General features: G+C 35.8%; 1 protein-coding gene across 1 annotated transcript in view; it reads left to right on the top strand.

Annotated features, from left to right (window-relative positions):
* Window positions 1-20585, top strand: part of SSBP2 (single stranded DNA binding protein 2) — a 95733-nt gene that overhangs the window by 58725 nt on the left and 16423 nt on the right. Inside the window, exons 7-16 of the mRNA XM_015814666.1 lie at window positions 5804-5863; window positions 6276-6342; window positions 7518-7588; window positions 9571-9638; window positions 13950-13998; window positions 15353-15388; window positions 16501-16555; window positions 18856-18926; window positions 19213-19291; window positions 20089-20117. Coding sequence (XP_015670152.1) covers window positions 5804-5863; window positions 6276-6342; window positions 7518-7588; window positions 9571-9638; window positions 13950-13998; window positions 15353-15388; window positions 16501-16555; window positions 18856-18926; window positions 19213-19291; window positions 20089-20117 — 585 coding nt within the window. The remainder of the gene's footprint in view (window positions 1-5803; window positions 5864-6275; window positions 6343-7517; window positions 7589-9570; window positions 9639-13949; window positions 13999-15352; window positions 15389-16500; window positions 16556-18855; window positions 18927-19212; window positions 19292-20088; window positions 20118-20585) is intronic.

Here is a 20585-nt window from a genome sequence, read left to right on the forward strand (position 1 = left end):
TTTTTATTTCCCCCCCCCTTCTGCTGGGTGGTTGCAGCAGGTTTTGGTCACTTCACATGACCCTGGGACACTGTGACCATCATAAATATGAATCAGTTGCCAAGCATCTGAATGTAAATCACAAGACCCTAGAGATGCTGCAATATTCCAGCTGATCGGCGCTTCTTCTGGGCTCAGCAGAAGCACCAGGATCAGTGCTGCTTTCCAGCTGATTGATGCTTCTTCAGGGCTCAGCAGAAGCACCAGGATCAGCACCGAGCTCCAGCTGGACCCTGGCGCTGATCCTGGCGCTTCCACTGAGCCCTGACAGCCTTGAAGAAGCGCTGATCAGCTGGAAAGCGGCACTGATCCTGGCGCTTCCACTGAGCCCTGACAGCCTGCAGCTCCAGCCATCTCTCGCTCAGGCTTGTGCGGTGCTGCCACTGGTTCAGCTCATTCCCCTCCCCCGCTACCACTTTTCTAGGATGGTCGCGTACCACCTGCCAGGTGCCAATGTACCACAGGTGGTACCCGTACCACTGGTTGAAAAGCCCTGCACTATGCAATAGCCTGGTGTATTCCCTATTATGTGCCTGCTTATTCTCTTATTCTCTCCAATCTCACAGCTCTGTCAGAGTGAGAGGAACAAGTTGGGCACAGAAGAGAATCGCTGTAGAAATCACTTGTCATTCCTCACTCCTCTTGCAATGTGGACAGATTAGAGAGGAAGGGATTACAAAAGAATACGCAGGCACAGAATTGCTTTTGTATAGGGCAATCGTGGCTCTCAGCCCTAAGCGCACATATTGGCTTTGTCTTCTATATGAAGTGATGTAACTAAATTTTGCATCAATACACAGTGTCACAATGCTTTCAGTGTACAATTTTATTGATTTCTGTTGTACACATGGTATTAGTAACAAAAATGATTTCCAGCTGTAGAGACCTTGAAGGCAACAACTTTTTGTTGTAGACTGAATTTATCAACTCTGCCATTGAGAAACTGCTGAAAGATTAATTTTCAGGCACCAGAGAGCATTATTAAAGAGCAATTTTATAAAGTGAACAAAGGTAAAATAAATTGCAGAATTTTATATATGTGAGATACAACTGGACCTGAAATATAATAAGGAATTTGGGGGGAAATTGACTTAATAAGCAGTTGACATATGCATTGTTTGTAAAAAAAACCAAAATCAACTTTATGGTAATGTTCAGCCTTGTTTTAAAAATGAATATTGATACGAACACCAGAAGAACCAGTACTTTTGTGTGTTTTTAAATGTAGAATATTTAGAAACCAAAATTGGTTTTAAATGCATTTTAACTGCTTCCAACTGCTGAACAAATTGCATGTATTCCAGTCATTTGGCTTTTCTACAGGTAACAATTAAATGTACAGATACATGCAAATAATCATCATTACTCAGTTGCAATTAATTTTTATTTGTTATGGTTAGGAAATAGATGTATGCTTATGCACATTCTCCATGCATAAATTATACTACGCAAGATTTGAACATTCTATTTGTTAGATGATCATGGTGTCATTTTAGATTTTCTAAGGATGAAGGTGGTAGAGGGTTTTACTAAGGGAAAATTAAAATATATGAGTTCAGCACTGATGCATTGAATCAGTGCCATAGATGTATGTACAAAGATAAGTGGCAAGTAATCCAGAAAATAAAATACACCTTGCTGATATGAGATACACTGAAAAAGATTTAATTCTGAGTGATCTTGTAAAACAAATCTACACAATAAAATATTGATTAAATTATTTATATTAGTGACTAGTAGTGACCGAAAGGTATTTTAGGACAAGAAAATATGAAATGTTTAACCTTCAATTTGCTAGATGTTTGCTGCAAGAGAATAATAATAATAATAATAATAATAATAATAATAATAATAATAATAATAATAATAATAATAATAATAATAATAATAATAATAATAATAATAATAATATAATATAATAAAAAAGTTGGAAGGGACCTTGGAGGTCATCAAGTCCAACCCCCTGCTCAGGCAGGAAACCCTACACCATTTCAGACAGATGGCTGTTCAGTTTCTTCTTAAAAACTTCCAGTGTTGGAGCATTCACCGCTTTTGGAGGCAGGTTGTTCCACTGGTTAATTGTTCTAACTGTCAGGAAGTTTCTCCTTAGTTCTAGGTTGCTTCTCTCCTTGATTAGTTTCCATCCATTGCTTCTTGTCCTGCCTTCAGGCGCTTTGGAAAATAGCTTGACTCCCTCTTCTCTGTGGCAGTTCCTGAGATATTGGAACATTGCTATCATATCCCCCCTCGTCCTTCTCTTCATTAAACTACCCAATTCTAGCAACCGTTCCTTATATATATATCCAGTCCCCTAATCATCTTTGTTGCTCTTCTCTGTTCTCTTTCTAGAGTCTCAACATCTTTTTTACATCGTGGTGACCAAAACTGGATGCAGTATTCCAAGTGTGGCCTTACCAAGGCATTGTAGAGTGGTATTAATATTTCGCGTGATCTTGATTCTATCCCTCTGTTAATGCAGCCTAGCACTGTGTTGGCTTTTTTGGCAGCTGCAGCACACGGCTTGCTCATATTTAAATGATTGTCCACTAGGACTCCGAGATCCCTCTCACAGTTACTACTATTGAGCAATAGTAGTACTATACCTATGCATTTGGTTTTTCTTGCGTAAATGTAGAACCTTACTTTTTTCACAATTGAATTTCATTTTGTTAGATAGCGCCCAGTGTTCAAGTTTGTCCAGATCCTCCTGTATCCTAAGCCTGTCTTCTGGAGTGTTGGCTATTCCTGACAGCTTGGTGTCGTCTGCAAATTTGATGAGTTCCCCATCTATCCCCTCGTCCAAATCATTGATGAAGATGTTGAAGAGCACTGGGCCCAGAACAGAACCCTGGGGCACCCCACTACACACTTCCCTCCATGTAGATGTGGTTCCATTGAGGACCACACGCTGAGTACGGCCGGTCAGCCAGCTACAGATCCATGTGGTGGTGATGCTGTCTAACCTGCATTTTTCTATCTTATCAAGTAGTAGGTTGTGATGTACTTTATCAAATGCCTTACTGAAGTCCAAGTAAATTATATCCACAGCATTCCTCTGGTCCACTAATTTTGTCACTTGGTCAAAGAATGCAATAAGATTTGTCTGGCATGATCTGTTTTTGACAAACCCGTGTTGACTTTTAGTAATGACTTGGTTTGCCTGTAGGTATTCGCTGATTCGTTGTTTGATTATTTTTTCCAGAATCTTCCCAGGTATTGAGGTCAGGCTGATAGGTCTGTAATTTCCTGGATCCATTTTTTCTCTTTTTTGAAGATGGGAACTACATTAGCTCTTTTCCAGTCCTCTGGTAGTTCCCCAGTGCTCCAGGATCTTTGTAAAATATAGTTCAGTGGTTCTGAGATCACATCTGCCAGTTCCTTGAGAACCTTGGGATGTAATCCATCTGGTCCTGGTGATTTGAACTCGTCGAGGCTGGACAGGTGCTCACTTACCATTTTCTTGCCTATCTTAACTTGTGTTTCTATTCTGTTTTTTTATGGCACTATTTTTGATAGGTTGGTCTGCTTTTTCCCTTTGTGTAAAGACAGATGCGAAAAATGAGTTAAATAGTTCTGCTTTCTCCCTGTTGCTTGTTACCTTCTTGCCACTTTCACCCACTAATGGACCAAAAATCTGTTTTCCAATTTCATAGGCATAGTGCCATTTTATACATATGTAAACTCCATTAACTATTTTACCCAAACATAATATATTTTCCGCATACTTCAAATCCCACTCAAATTTATGGACATTTGGGTCTAACAGACTTTTCTATCTCCCATGAGTCCATTAAATCAAGAATTTGCTTAATGTGAATATTTTTATTCCATTTTGTTATATAGTTACAAATTTGGCAAAGTTATCACTTATAGTTGTAAATCAAAATGTAAAAATAGGTGTTGAATTTAAAAATAATATCTTATGTGTTTTTGTGAAAGTTTATAAAAAGTATAATGATTATAAGAGTATGACACCATCTTGTGGCCACTGCATTCTCTGCAGAACAGATTTGATGTTATAGTATTGTACATATTATGATGGTGTACATTCCAGAGAAAGAATAGAATTGCTAATAAATAGAGCTGAGGAATTAGAAAATGGGGTGAGGTATGGCATCGACGTGCATTTGGTTTTATTTTAAGAGACATTGATAAAATATTAACGTTGAATATATTTGGTGGAGATGAAGGAAAATGTTTCTTTTTCCTATTTTCTTTTTTTCCCTATTTTTTTATGGTGCTCTGCACTTTCTATATATTTTAATGTGTTTTGGGGGGGTTGTATATATTTTATCTGTTTAATATAATTCTTAATAAATTATTGGGTAAAAAACAGAAAGAGCAAAGATATTACATTGGTAATATAAATTGCTAATGTAGTAATACTATTGTTACCACTATTAAAGTTTTTAAAAAGTTGAATATTAATGGATGGTTATAAAATTATTATTTTTCTCCAAGCTTTAGTCTATAAGGTCATTTGAATTTTGGATTACCTTAATTTACCTTGTGCTATTGATAGTAGCTCTTCCTATAGCATAATACTAGTATAGAAAAGCTGTTTGTCTAACTGAAATACTTTCCTTTCAGGCCTTCAAAACTATGCTTAAAGATTCAGAGGTTTCTTCCAAATACATAACTTTCATACATCTACAGTGACTAGAGCTTTCCCTTTATATTTACATTTTTGTAATTCAGGAAAAAAATGAAAATACAAAACAGCAAACCATGTGATTCTAAAATTATTTTGATACAAAAAAAATTACTTTGCTATGTAAATCAACAACACAAAGTCTGAAGCTGATTAAATAACTAATACGTATTTGGATTGTGTGGTGCCAGAATATCACTCATTCAATTCTGGCTAGTAAGGTATTTTTTAAGTAAAGATATAGTCTTCAGCTCACAACCATATTGGAGCCTGCTCATGATAGTCATAGACTGTAATGGTTGTAAATTGAGTCATCCATGTGACAAAATTTTTACCTTTTTGCCATGGTTGTTAAGCAAATGCTATGGTCATTAAACAAACCAATGTTTCACTATGGGCCAATTTTGCCGAAAGTCAGAAGTAAATGCTGATTTTAGATAAAGCACAGTCACATGATTATGGAATGCTTCAAATGGCCACAAATGTAGGATAGTTGTTGATCACCAGACTTCAGTTCATGTGACTGGGGGAAGGGGCTGCCATCAGAGCTTTGGTACTGGGTCATAAATATTCCCATAGAGCTCCGTCATAACTCTGAACGGTCGCTAAGCAACCAATCTAAGTTGAGGACTACCTTTATTTTTAAAATATCTAAAAATGGACCTTGATTTTCTTCAGTGAATTAGTTTTATTAACAGTATATACATATTTGAGTTGAACAACAAAGCGCCATTTGATGAAATAGCTGTGAAAATTTAAATTACTTTAATCCTGGTTTTGAGCACTTATCATAGCTCAACCAGAATGAATGTTCCCAGAGGCCAGTTCCTGAGTTAGAAGAGAAAGAGATATATAATAATAGCTAGTTTATATGAACTTGTTTAGGAAAATATCTGACCATTACTTGTCAAAAATTTGCAGACAGTTAACATACAGAATGTTAATAAAAAATAAATAGAAGGCTTCCGAGGCCCTCAGAGGTTTCCAGATCAAGATCACCATTAGCAAAGCATGCATTTTGATACAGATGGCCATATAGCTAAAGCAGTATGTAGTTACTTTTGAATTAGACTTGTATCTCTATTTTTATTGCATTTTTTTCCTGTTTTGTAGCCTTTCATGTCTCCTCGATATCCAGGAGGCCCAAGGCCACCTTTAAGGATACCCAATCAGGTAACAGTTTTTTTAATCAGTGAAATGCCAAATGCAAAGAAACACTTAGCTGGGAAAGGCAAACGTATATGCATTTTGAAAACAGCAGGTCTTAAAAACTGCATTGATGATGTAGATATTTGACATGTTTATTGTATGAGTATAACATATCCAAAGATATTATAGCAGATAAACAAATTCTGTATATAAAGTATTGTCTTTAAAATGCCGTAAATTTAATTTGATTTTATGGGAAAATCTTGAAATATACAAAATAAGTTGGGATTAGTTGTAAAAGAAGGTAATTTTGGATTCCCATTCTTTTAGGATGACATTATAGGATTTTTTAAAATGAAAATAGATTGCATTTTTAAAAAAAATTGTTGTAAATATGATATTCAAGTAGAAAATTTCTCTGCAAACTTTTTAATAGGCACTAGGAGGTGTCCCAGGAAGTCAGCCATTATTGCCTAGTGGGATGGATCCAACACGACAGCAAGGTAAATTATCAATGGAAATATGATCAATGGAAATAACTGAATAAATGACTTCTTATCATCAAACTTCCATTTGTTAATACATTGGAACGGCATCCAGAATATTGTAAGAAATACATTCATACTATTATACTCATGATTTAAATGTAAAAGGGAACAATTATTTCTGTTTAAGTAATTCATGTTTTATTTATTTAGCAAATGTATATGGCTACCTATGGACATGATTTTGGGTGGTGTACAGCTAACAATTAAAACAATGTGCAACCATTAAAAACTTAAAACAATAAACATAAGAATAAATAAAAAGCAGGCTTTCAGGAGAATAACAACTATCTCAGCAAAATACAACCATCTTGGAACCCATGGGATCCACAAAGTTGTAGGTCCTTCCAAAAGGCTAACAGGGATGGGGGTGACTTCACCTCAGTTGGAAATGATATTCCAAAGAACAGAAGCCACAGCAGAAAAAACACATCATCTAGTTACCATTAGATGGAACTTTTTAGGAGATGGGACGTACAAGGTTTGTTTTTCTGTCTTCACCAAATCATGTAAGATCGTAGATTTTCATGTTTCTAAATTGTTATTGATTGTGGGGCGGCAGGATTATCTTAAAGATCCTTTTAACCTAATGAGATTTATTAGCCTTCTTTATTAAAGGTTTTAAATAATTTAAAATACATCCTGCTGCGGCACATTATTTAGCTCTTGTACAAGATGATATATTTAGTTGACAACATTCATATTGAACAACTCTTAAATTTATATTGTACAGCACTACTATATCTAAATGTGCTATATTTAAACAAAAAGAAATGTCATCTCTCTGTCTATCACCAATACAAGTTGCAGGGATAAACGCGTTCCCTAAATACTGTTCTCCTAAATTTATTAAATTGGCAATTTAATTAAAATAAAGTTTGGGGAGAGGAAAGCCTATGTTTTTAAGCAAATCCAAATGAGAGGAATGGTAGAAATCAACTTAGAAGAGGAATTCTCTTTGAATCTGAATGGAAGACAAATAACTTTTCTGAAATTGTATCTGACACAACTTTTTACAAAATATTTTAATCATAGGGAAAACAAATTTGCACTCTGATTAAAATGCATTTATAATCTGAATCAATCTGATTAAACAAAAATTGTATTTCTATTTTTTTTCATGAATCTTTTAGGTCATCCAAATATGGGAGGTCCAATGCAGCGGATGACTCCACCTCGGGGAATGGTCCCACTAGGCCCGCAGGTATATTGCTCTAATTGTCTTTCATGTGATCATATTTCTCATAATTTCCTATGAGAGAAAGAGAAACAAAGAGATGTATTCTTACAGTAAACATATGCTGCTACTTGAAGTTATTCTACATAATTTCTCTTAAAAATTTGAACAAGGATGAGAACGTGCACACAGCTACTTTTAGTTAAAAATCAAACATAAATTGCTGTTAAAATTCAGAGAGCCTTAAAAACTGTAAGAACCTTATATAGTTTTGGTTTTTAAAGCCTGAACATTTAATTTTAATATTGCTTTAGAATGTTACATGGTTTTAGAATTATCTGCTATATTTGTTCATGTGCATTTTTAAGCCATCCAGAGCTTGTACATTTATAAACAAATAAAGTTTCTGTACATATATATCCCATTTATATATTAAAGTTATGATTGATAAGTTAATAAGAACATACAGAAGCAGTGTGTGCTTGATATTGGGAGCAAATGTTAGTGATAACAGTTGTAATAGAATTCTGTCAATAACTTACTACATTACATTCATTTGTTCTTTATAAAATATTTTTCAAATGTTTTAATCACATTTATTTAGTTGAAATAAATATGGTTAAAATATACAAATTATTTTACTTCACATTAATTAAAGTTGCCTAACATTAAATAAAGCATCAGGCTTTCAATATTTCTTTGGTTAATATTACATCATATCCGCAATATTATATTACAGATATTCCTCCAATAAATGCAAAATACTTTCTAAAAAGAGAGAAAACATGAAAGAAATCAAATGGATAATTTTGCAGATTTTCCTTTGTATCCCTTTGAGGTAGACCACGTCAGGAAACAAATGCTACAAAGATTACTGGAACTCTTATTATTTCTTCCTCATTCCCTTTCATGTTTACCAAACAGCTGTTGAATACCTTTTTAAGGCTCTATACTTGTTTTTTAACTCATGTTGGCCAAAATCTCTCAGATTTTCATTTTTAAAAATCTTTTTCCCATTTCACCTTGCTCTTAATTTGTGAAGTGGATCAAAATCCAGTCAACAGAATTTAGAAAAGCAACAGATAAAAATAAACTAACAAAGGCATAGCATTCTGTGAAACTTATATTTATAACCTTTTTCCTCAGATTATTTTTAATCAGATAAAATTGTGATGACTAAAATTTTTAATAGTGGAACTATCAAAAAAACTCTCTTACAGAAACTGAAATAAGAACTATTTTAATGGTTTTAGACAATCTAGTCTAATTATAGTTCCAAAAAGTAAAATTTATGTATAGCAGTCACTAAATTAACTTTATATATTTATTTTAAGGTGACCAAATTATAATTATGGATAGATCTGTGGAAGAGTATAGTTTTTCAAATAATTAGAAGAGAATCCAGTTTGTGCTGCTGATACAATAAATAGTTAATTTGAAAATGCATCTTTATATATAAATACAGTACTGGACTATTTAAGATTTATGTGTCATTTTCTCTGTTTATTGAACAGTCCATTGCTGTAAAATGCTTTTAAGTAAAATATGTTTTCTTACATAGTATAAGTATATATGTCTATTGTTAAAGTTAATAAATCTGTTATTAATAACAAAAGCTTACTCTTAAGAGCTTAGTTTAAAACTCACTCAGTCCCTTAATATTAGAATATTAAGTCAGCATTCATGAAATGGCAAAACCTGCCCTTCGCTGATAATTGTGCTAGCTATTATAAATGATATAATCTTCATTAATCAATTAAATGTGTTTACTTCCTTTGATAAGATAATAAGGACAGAAGAAAACGTAAATAGGTTTTTTTTAAATCAGAGGGAGTATAGAAATAATTGTTTATAAATTGAGCAGTTAAAAATCTAACAATGAATGACACTGGCCGATCCAATTAGCAGATGTGTAGGGAAGTCATTAACCTGCTGTCCTTTTTTTTCCCCCTCCTCTTTGGTTTTGTTTTTTTGTTTTGTGGTAGTCTGACCCTTGGTTATCATTGCAGAACTATGGAGGTGCAATGAGACCCCCACTGAATGCTTTAGGTGGCCCTGGAATGCCAGGAATGAACATGTAAGTAATGTAAATTGCACTAACACACAATAAGGAAGTTGTCTTCGATTAAAAGTAATGGCAGGGATGTAAGTGCATTTAAAATAAAGACATATAAGCATGTATCAATTAACTGGCAAAAAATAATGACAAACGTCACAATCCAAAATCCCTAATCGCTACCCACACTGACACCAAACAACACCAGTTCAATTGGAGCAACACTAAAATCGCTACCACCCACCATGCTCGTCAGTTCATTAAAGCCTGGCACTGCACAAGCAATTCCATCAACAGACATATTTATCTACAACCAGCATATGGACCTCTCAGAATCCAAATCAATCAAACCGCCATCCGGAGACAGCACCAACCCTCAAGCCCCTCCCCCCCAGCAGTTCACTTTTCAATGACCCTGACCTGACATAATCTCCCCATCACAAGACCCATTACCAACCTCGCATTGATGACTCACTCCTGATCCACTAATGGATCCTTACCTGAAATACCTCCCCATCACAAGCCTCTCTCTGATAACTCACACCTGGCCCATCACGAGACCCTCATTTGATACTCCCACACCTAAAGCCCTTATATAAGTAGAACACTGACACAGACATTCAGTAAAAACCGCTGAAGATGTTACCTAGCCTGGTTTAGGTTTTAGGTTTTATTCAATTTATACCCCGCCCTTCTCCTAGCGGACTCAGGGCGGCTTACAGCAAGTTAAAAAACAGACAAACCATACAAAATACTAAGTTTAAAATACAATTAAAATGAAATATTGATTTTTTGCCGTAATGAAACGTTCGGAAACCAATCCTCAAGCTCAGAGAACAAACCTTCACCCTCAATGACAATGTATCAAAATGCCAATAGGAATTTGTTCTTTAACTGGTGGAGTGGTCAAAACATTTTGAACATAAAAATTCCTTGAAATGCTCTGGTGGTTTCAAGGTTTGGCAACTCAACAAGTTTCTAGAAAATACTTGAAATAGCTCAGATGTAGGATGTTTTGCAACATGTCATATTCAAAACATTTTGAAATAAAACATGTTTGCATATCCATTTTATCTGACATTATATGAAACCTTTTAATGTTCAATACATTAGAAGTTAACAAACCTTTGTGGTAATGATTCATAGGGTTTTATTTCATCAGCAGCAAGACATCAGGTGAAGATTTCAAATATGCTTAAAATGTCAGACTATTATTACTTGGTTTGATAATCCACCATTTGTATTATGAAATATACTTTTCGCAGTCCCTTTGAGCTTTTAGATACCTATAAACTGAGAACATATAATCTCTCAAGGTAGATTTAATCCTTATTTTCTATAATACTAAGAAATAAAAGATAATCTTACAGCCAAGATTAATATTGAGGCGTTAAAATTGAAGAAACATTTTTCAGAGATTTTCTTAAAATGCAGTATATTAATTTTTGGTGGAGGTTGAATTATACAAAGTTCTATAAAATGTGAGAAGTATTTCAACCACATAATGTTCACAACATGTCTCTTTTTTGGTCCCTTTGAATGAGTGTTGACTCCTGGTAACTGCCTAGAGCCCTAGACTCATCCCTGCAGTTTTTTTGGCAATATTTGGGAAGCTGCTTGCCATGCCTGTTTCCTAAGGCTGTGAGAGAATGATGAAATCACCCAGATTGCTTTGTGCCTAAGGCAGAACTAGAACTTTCCCAGATTCTAGCCTTGTTGCTTAGCTACCAGAACAAACTTGTTATTTCATAACAATGTAGAGGGAATTAATTTTCATTAAGGTTCAAGAACTGCAAATGATAGCAAAGTTTTCTTTTTGTTTTATAAATAAAGGATTTTATCAATAGTGCAATGATGCATCCAGCAAAAAAATGAAACCTACATGGCATCATTAGTGAGAGAATATATTTTAGAGGTTTTGTGTATGGTTATATAAAGCTATAATTGATTTTTTAAATATTTTTAATTTTTTGTTTTGTTTGATAAATTATTTTGAATTTTTACACTGCTTCAGTCATATGACTAAGTGGTATACAGTAGTATCTTTGAAACTATTATTAAAAATCGAGCATCTTCACACATTCAGTCTAATAAAATAGTGTCATATTAATCCATTGCTTATACTGATGACATAATTTAGCAGCAGTATGATAACACACTTTACTATCTCAAATGTCTTATGAACAACTAGGTTTTCAAAAGTTTGCTAAATGTTAAGAGTGAGAGTACAGATCTTAAATCTCAAAGTGGTGTTCCACAGAAGGGTTTTGCAGTGATGTTCATCTCTAAGTCCCTCCCTTCTTACTTTATGAAGAGTGGGTCCTCTCAACAAGCACCTTTGGAAATCACATATTTGGGGTGCAATATGTTACTATTTGTAGTAAGTAATCGTGTAGATAATGAGGGTCCAAACCATGTAGAGCTTTAACTGTGATAACTAGTATCTGGAGATATATTTTGAAAGCAAATAGCAGCAATTTAGCTCTATAATATTGGTTTTATGTACCACATCATAATCTCAGTATGTGGGCAACTACAATTCTACATGAACTGCAGTTTCTTGATGATTTTTAAGGACAGTCCTGTGTAAAAATGCATTACAATAGTCCAAACATGTGACAAGAGCACATGACCTTAACTGTGTCTTATATTCTATGAATACCTGAATGAAATGAGAGAAAAGTCCTTGCTAAAGCTTCCATCTGCTGTTTCAGTAGAAGCTGAAAATCCAAGGAAACCCCAAAATTATATACCAGCTGTTTCTGGGGAATACAGACTACAAAGAGCTAAATAGGATTGCCTCCAACCCAACAGTCAGTCTTGTTAGAATTAAGTCTGAAACTGGTTTTTTACCATCTAAATTCTTATAGCCTCAAGTCTTCTACCAGATCATCTGGGTGTCAAAGCTGGATGTCAACAATGTATTAATGAGTCAAACCCTGTAGACACCGTTTAACAGATTGTCCTAGATTTGATAACTTCCCCTATGTATGATTGGAACTACCTGTTCTGGAAAGAGTAGAATCGCTGTTGAATGGTGTCCCCAATTCCTAATGTTTGCTAATAGCCCAAAAATATGGCATAATTGATAATATTGAAGGTCCTCAGCAAATCCATCAAGACTAATAATATGTTCCCATCCATATCTTTATGTAAGAATAATCAACGTAATTCTTGTCCATTGCCCAAGCTTGAATCTTTACTGAAAAGAATACGGTAGTACTTTCTCTAGGTTCCTCTGCAACTGCCATCCCAACACTTTTTCACAGGAATGGAAGGGTGGAGATAGATTGATGTTTATGAAATATAGTTGGATCAGAAGCAACAAAGCAAAGAAAAAATAGAATAGTTTTGGCCCATTAGTTTAATTGGGTTCTTTATATCTAGTTTTAGAAGATGTGGAGAACAGATTGTGTTTAATTGATATTTATGTAAAAATATTGAACATTTAAAAGGGTTCACAATTTGTAAGCACAGCTGTAGTTTAAAGGTATAACAATAAGATAAGAACATTGTAACTAAAATGATACGTTGTGTACACTTACTGAATTTATAAAGAACGTACAACAACTCAGAATTGGTCAGTAAAGATATGGTAAAGAGTGATGCTACCTAAAATTTTGGATGGATTGATTATTTTAGATATACAGTACCTTAGACTGATATTTATTTCTTATCAGAATATCATATAAAACAGGGGCCCCCAACCTATGGTCCGCAGCCCGGTCCTGGGCTGCCGGCTCTTGGCCAGCAGGCCGCAGAAACAGCTGGCTGGTGCACGCACGCATGGGCATACATTCCCCCCACTCATGCTAGCGCCCCTGGCCCCATTTGCGCATGTGCGCGGGTGCAAACAGGTATGCTAACACGGGACGTGTGTCCACAGCCCGTTTGCACATGCACAGCTAGCCCAGGTGGTTTGTGCAACCATTTGCGCATGTGCACGGTGCCAGTTCATGCCACATGCACAAACGGGGCTGCTAGTGCCACGCCACTTGCGTGGCCCCATGTGTGCATGCTCACCAATTTTCAAGCTCCTTTCCTTCCCTCTGGTCTTCAAGCCCAAAAAGGTTGGAGACCTCTGATATAAAATATCTCCATACAATATTTCTAGGTATATATTGATTGCAGTTATTAATACTAATCCGTATAAAGTTCTTATTTTAAATTCTAAATGCAAAAACGAAATCAATATCAAGTGTACTTTGTTTTCTTCAGTAATTGCTTTTTTAAAGAATATCAATCTAATAAATTTTGCTTATGCTTATTAAATAATTTATCATTAAATAAGCTTCATTGCTTATTTAAACTGAAATTTTATCTTTATTTTAGGGGTCCAGGAGGTGGTAGACCTTGGCCAAACCCTACAAATGCCAATTCTGTGAGTAAATATTTATATGAAGTGTTGTCCTGTTAAAAAGAAGTGAAAGTAAATTAATCAAAGTATGCTTGTTTTATCAGTTTTCCCACATAGTAACTGTTTGGTTGAAAGATCTTTTTAGAGATTGTACTTGGTCTTCCAAAAGTTACTAAAGATTACTCTTATTTCAGAGGGCTTTAGATAATATGGTAATTTAATTATTTGTGTACCTAAAATATTAGTAACTGCACAATCAGATCAAATTTATTGTTTTGTTTGTAATTGACTTTTTAATTTTTTTAATTTTTTATGAAATTCTATATGTAAAGTTAGGATAAAGCTAATTGTAAAAAATGTTTTTTCTACAGGTAGTCCTTGGTTAACGATGGTAATTGGGACCAGAATTTCTGTTGCAAAGCAATGCAACTGTAAACTGTGATATTATGTGATTGCATTGCTTAGTGACAGCAGTCCCCATTGCCATCATTAACTGAATCCCACAAGTAATTAGGCGAGGACCCACCCCGATCCAAGCCATTCCCAGCTTGAACCCTCCCAGCCCTAAGCCTCAGTAAGGTAAGGGACTGCCTCCTCTGCCTCCTGCTGAACTCCCCCCACCTGCCTATCTCTACCCCATCTGTGACCTTTTGGCCATCTGCTTAACTGCCACCACCCAGCCCTGTGCACCATTACTGTACTGTTGAGTCCTTCTTTTGCACTGTCTTCTTTCATGCTGTTGCAGCCGGAGCTTCTCTTATATTCTGTTCAGGACTTCCATTCATATGCCAGCCAGGGCCTCTGTTTGCGCCTCACTCAGGATTTTTCACTGGCACATGAAAGATTACCCCAGCTGTCGCAGTGCAAAAGAAGGACCCAGCTTGAAGACCCTGGACAGGACATTAATGGAGACCCTAGTTAGTGTGTGAATAGAGACCCGGAGCAAGCATGAGAAACGTCCCAGATGCACAAAAAAAGGGGATAAAATGGCCAATATAGTAGTGGCACCCAGCAGGTGGGCAAGTGGCCTACAGGCAGTTGTAAATGCAGGTGAGCCTTAGTGGGCCTGAATTTTGTTTACCTGACCACAGAGGTTTTTCGGGGACCAGTCATAAGTCCCTTTGTTCAATGCTGTCATAACTTTGAACAGTTGGTTGAACTAATGGACATTGAGGACTACCTGTAATTCCATATGACTGATTTTGTTTCAATAGTACCATTCCCTTTCTTAATATGTTTAATTAATTGAAAGAATGGGTATATTCTTTCTTTTCTGTAAAAACTAACTTTAAAATAATAAAATAATATTTATAAAAACCTTGTTATTCTATCTGAACTGAAAAGAATAGCCTACTTTTATTGTCTTACTGTCTTTTAGATACCGTACTCTTCTGCTTCACCTGGGAATTATGTAGTGAGTATGTGTGTGTGCACATCTTTGTGTCCATACACCATTCTGTTCAGTTTCAAATATAGATGTTGAATTGCTGAGAAAAAAAGCACAAAAAGATCAGTTATGTCTGGCATGTATTTCTAGTACAGTGGTATCTCAGCACTCAAATGCTTTGAAACTCATCGAATTTGGTACTCAATGCATTTTGACACAAAAATCTGGTCCCGGTATTTGTTGTTTGTTTGGCACTCAATGCACAAGCTAGAACTGGCTGGTGTCGGTTGCCTCCTGACTAGTACATTATTCTTTATGGAAGAAATTTTGTATTCATTGCACTTCTCAATTGACGAGTACCGAGTTACCACTGTATATTGATTGTTGATTATTATGAGCAGAACAGTTCATTAGATAGAAAATTATTACAAAGGGGGAAAAATCTTGGTTTCTTAGTCTACCACAACCAAGAGTAACTATTTTTTTTCTTGCCATGTTGAAATTAGAAATAATTGTGAGAAAGGGGAACTAATTCTTTAATATTTGCTTTGGTTACAAAAACCAAAATTGCTATGTGCTGAACAGGAAAAAAAGAAAAGTTCAAAAATGGAAATTCAATTATATAAAAGATAGAAAAAACAACATAAATAGAAAATTAGAGAAGTCTTCAAGGTAAAGGGGTTAATAGGAAGGTATATATTCAAATTTGGAGCAGGATAATAAAGAGAGATGCTAGCAAAGTTCTTCTGAAAGAATTTTGTTAATTTTATGGAATATCAGAGCTAACTAGAGAGAAAAGTACCTATGGGCTGAAGTCTCAAGTCTTTTCCATCAGAATGAAATTCTTCCACCTGAATCAAATTAAGGAACAATTATGAATTTGAGATGATCTGGTGATAAAATATTTATTAGCTGAATAATTGTATTTTGCTGAGCTATTCAGGTTTTCTTGCTGGAAAAAGTAAATCTCTGAGTGACATTGTACCTATAGGTTACCATTTGGAAAATGAAATGGTAAATGATAAATTGTTGTTTGATTAGAAAAGTTGTTATTGTTTAATCAAATCTTTTAATTATGTTGCTTATACAATATTTGTGTGTGTGTGTGCACGTTACTGATTTACCTTTCTTTTTTTAAGGGTCCACCAGGAGGTGGAGGGCCACCTGGAACACCCATCATGCCTAGTCCAGCAGGTAGATAACTTTAATGAGGGAATGAAATGGCAATGTTTGATATAGCAATAGTTTAACATTTGCTTAACATTTCAATAGAATTCTTAACCATTGTAAATCTTTGCACAACTTAGTAGATTCTAGATATCCCTACTTTATATGAATATAACACACAATTTTACTTATAGGATACTGCCAAAGTTATATCAGCCATATTCTCAATCTGAAAGAGAATTCCTTAATTTTCCCAGTAATTAACACAAATAGCAACATTTTGTTGCATATGTCATCAAGAATATTTAACCTATAGCAGTGGTGGCGAACCTATGGCACGAGTGCCAGGGGCGGCACACGGAGCCCTCTCTGTGGGCACACGCCATTGCCCCAGCCTTGCCTCCCCCCGCGACCCCCTCCTCTCCAGGAGCCCCCCTGAAGGAGAGTCGCCCTTGAGCGTGGCCCACACAGAGCAGCGCAGCCAAGGACATGGCAGCCAGGCAGCGTAGACAAGACTCTGCCCTCACACCCCATCATGCAGTTGATGCTGCAGGGCATGGGCAGAGGGTGTGGCCGCCATAGCACTGCTGGGCTGCCTGGGCGATCTGCGGCGGGCCCTGGAGGCGGTGAGTAGTCCTGTGGGCAGGCGGGGTGGGGGATGGGGGCAGAGTAGGGGCGGGGAGGTGGAGCAGGGGCAGGGCCAGTTTTTGGGCACTCGGTCTCTAAAAGGTTCGCCATCACTGACCTATAGTATTATTTTTTTTTATTAATTACCATATTTGCCTAAAATGGCATTAATGCAAAACTATGAAATAATGTGTAATTTCCTTGATCTGGTCTACATTTTCAGAATGCCGTATTACAGTTTTCCTCACTCTGGGAGTATTTCTCTCAAACATAATAGTGAATATAAAACAAAAATGCTGGCAATATTTTACTACTGTATTTATCTGAAAAAAAAGTGATGACTTTGAATTTAAGATAATTCTCTGAAAAGAAAAGAATACTTACAAAAGCTGATCTAGTGACAAGTAGTATTTACCTCTGGCAACTACCTGGACTAGTTCTTACAGTTTTCTTAGCAAAATTTCAGAATTGCCATTGTCTCTTTCCTAGGGCTGAGAGAGCATGACTGCCCAAAGTTACCCATTTGACTTTTCCCTAAGGTGGTATTAGAACACATGGTCTCCTGGTCCTTAGCATGATGCCTTAACCATTACTCCAAACTGGCTCCCTTTACATTCTTATCTAACCTAAAATAATGGCTTATTAAAGTTGCATTATTTGGAAATAAACCTAGTTTTTGTGTTTTTTTCCAGATAAATACAGTATTTGTCTTATTTTCTGTTTTTTGTGCAAAAAATATAGATGATTTTTTAAAAATAATTAAAGCATATATTTAAAATCTTAAATATAGGTTAAATATAGGTTAAATATAGGTTAATACTTTACCAAACAAAACTTTAAAAACTCATTCTATATTCTTATTATTGCTCTTGCATCTTTTTGTATTTCATAAATAAAATGCATACACATATTATCTACAATCCTACAAGGATATCTCTGCCATTAATCTAACAATTTTGCTTACTAATGGAATACAAGTAGTCCTCAACTTATGATCACAATTGAGCTCAAAATTTCTGTTGTTAAGTGAGACATTTGTTAAATGAGTTTTGCCCCATTTTACGACTTTTCTTACTACAGTTGTTAAGTGAATCACTGCAGTTGATAAGTTAGTAACCCAGTTGTTAAGTGAATCTGGCTTCCCCATTGATTTTGCTTGTCAGAAGGTTGCAAAAGGTGATCATATGATCTTGGGACTCAACAACAGTCATAAATATGAACCAGTTGCCAATGATCTGAATTTTGATCACACGATCATGGGAGTGCTGCAAAGATCACATTTTTCAGTGCTGTTGTAACTTTGAACAGTCACTCAGTGAACTGTTGTAAGTCAAGGACTACCTGTACTTCATCATGATCTGGATTCTAATATATAGTTACTACTTTGAAATAAATGCCTACTATGGGTGGCTGTAGATCAGGGGTCTTCAAACTTGGCCCTTTTATGACTTGTGGACTTCAACTCCCAGAATTCCTCAGCCAGGCACACTGGCTGAGGAATTCTGGGAATTGAAGTCCACAAGTCATAAAAGGACCAAGTTTGAAGACCCCTACTGTAGATATTGTGAAGTATCTTATACTTGATTTATAGAATGTTAATAATAATCCAGTTGGAAATGTCTTTTGTTAAAAATAACAGTTCATTATTTTCATTGATTTCATTGAAAGTACTTGGTTTTTAACAGCCTTTTTGTTTTCAGATTCAACCAACTCTGGAGATAACATGTACACTTTAATGAATGCAGTACCTCCTGGAGCCAACAGACCTAATGTAAATAACAGGAATAAATACATACATTTAAAATTATGCCTTACTCCTCAAATCCAACATTTTAATAATTAAATGTTCTAATCATCCGTCTGTCTGTCTGTCTGTCTCTCTCTCTCTCTCTCTCTCTATCTAGTTATTTATTTATTATAGAGATATCATAGACATTTTCTTAACCTCTTTCTTTATTACATCTTGTGAGTTGTATTTTCTCTATCATATTTTTTCCACTTTGTTTCAAATTATTTATTAACATTTTTGGAGTATGATGCATTTGCCCTTTTTGCAGTTTCCAATGGGACCAGGGTCTGATGGTCCAATGGGTGCATTAAGTGGAATGGATTCACATCATATGAATGGATCATTAGGTAAGAATATAATTTGTATTTTTAAATCTTGTGCTAGGTAATGAATCCAGTTTAAAAAATATCATATTGAACTATTTCATTACTTTTTAAAATTTTGTCTGCAGTTAGAAATTAGAAATAAAGGTGAGATCTTTAAATTAGGAAAAAAATGTCCAAGGATCATGAAAGGGACATCTTTCCTATTCTTAAATTATAAATCTATCAGTGGTGGCGAACCTTTTAGAGACCGAGTGCCCAAACTGCAACCCCAAACCCACTTATGCATCGCCGGGTGCCGAGTGGGCGTGGCCACCGAGTGGGCATGACCACCGAGCTGTCGGCTCGTGCTCGGTCGCTCGCTGTCCGTTCCGACTCGTGCTCACTCTCAAGCTGTCAGCAGCAAATGCTGCTTCCGCAGAAAGTTGATCCTTTTATAGTCTCTCGCCTATTCCCAGACTGCCCATGCACGGAGAGGAGGAGGGAGCAGCTCAGCCCAGCAATGGCTCACGTGCCACCAGAGACGGTTCCGCGTGCCGCCTGTGGCACCCGTGCCATAGGTTCGCCACCACGGCTTTATATGTTATGTTTTGCACATATTGAAAAGGGAGGAAGTTGTGTTTCTCCTCATCCTGTTGGCTTCAACAGCCATCAACTATGGTAACTCAGTGAAGGTTACTAGGATCTTAGACATGAGAGCATGTGAGGCCTCTAAATTTAAAATCATCAGTGTGGCAAAGTGAAGGATGTTTTAAGATTTAAATGAATGTATTGTTTAAATTGGTTTAATTAAATTGAGGTGTTTTTTTTTTTAATTTAAGGCTCAGGAGATATGGACAGCATCTCCAAAGTAAGTATACGTTTTATTTTCAACATTGCTTTTCCTCTAAACAAAGGACTGTTAAAAATATCTGTTTTAAAATGTAAATGCTGACTTTGAAGACGTATAAAAATATTCCCAATTTTCCTAACCACAGAAATCTGAATATGTACAGTGCAATATGTATCTGTGGCTCATGAACTAAAACCTAATTTTTATTAAAGTGGCTTAGTTTTATTGCTACATTTGTGTCTCAAACCATAGAAATGTAGATATGAGCCTTCTTTCTAAAAACAGGGGGGGATAGCTGGGGAACTCATCAAATTTGCAGACGACACCAAACTGGCAGGAATAGCCAACACTCCAGAAGACAGGCTTAAGATACAGAAGGATCTGAACAGACTTGAACACTGGGCACTATCTAACAAAATGAAATTCAATGGTGAAAAAAGCAAGGTTCTACATTTAGGCAAGAAAAACCAATTGCACAAGTACAGC

Source organism: Protobothrops mucrosquamatus, unplaced genomic scaffold (assembly GCF_001527695.2).
Source record: "Protobothrops mucrosquamatus isolate PMUCROS unplaced genomic scaffold, P.Mucros_1.0 scaffold272, whole genome shotgun sequence".
Taxonomy (NCBI): Eukaryota; Metazoa; Chordata; class Lepidosauria; order Squamata; family Viperidae; genus Protobothrops; species Protobothrops mucrosquamatus.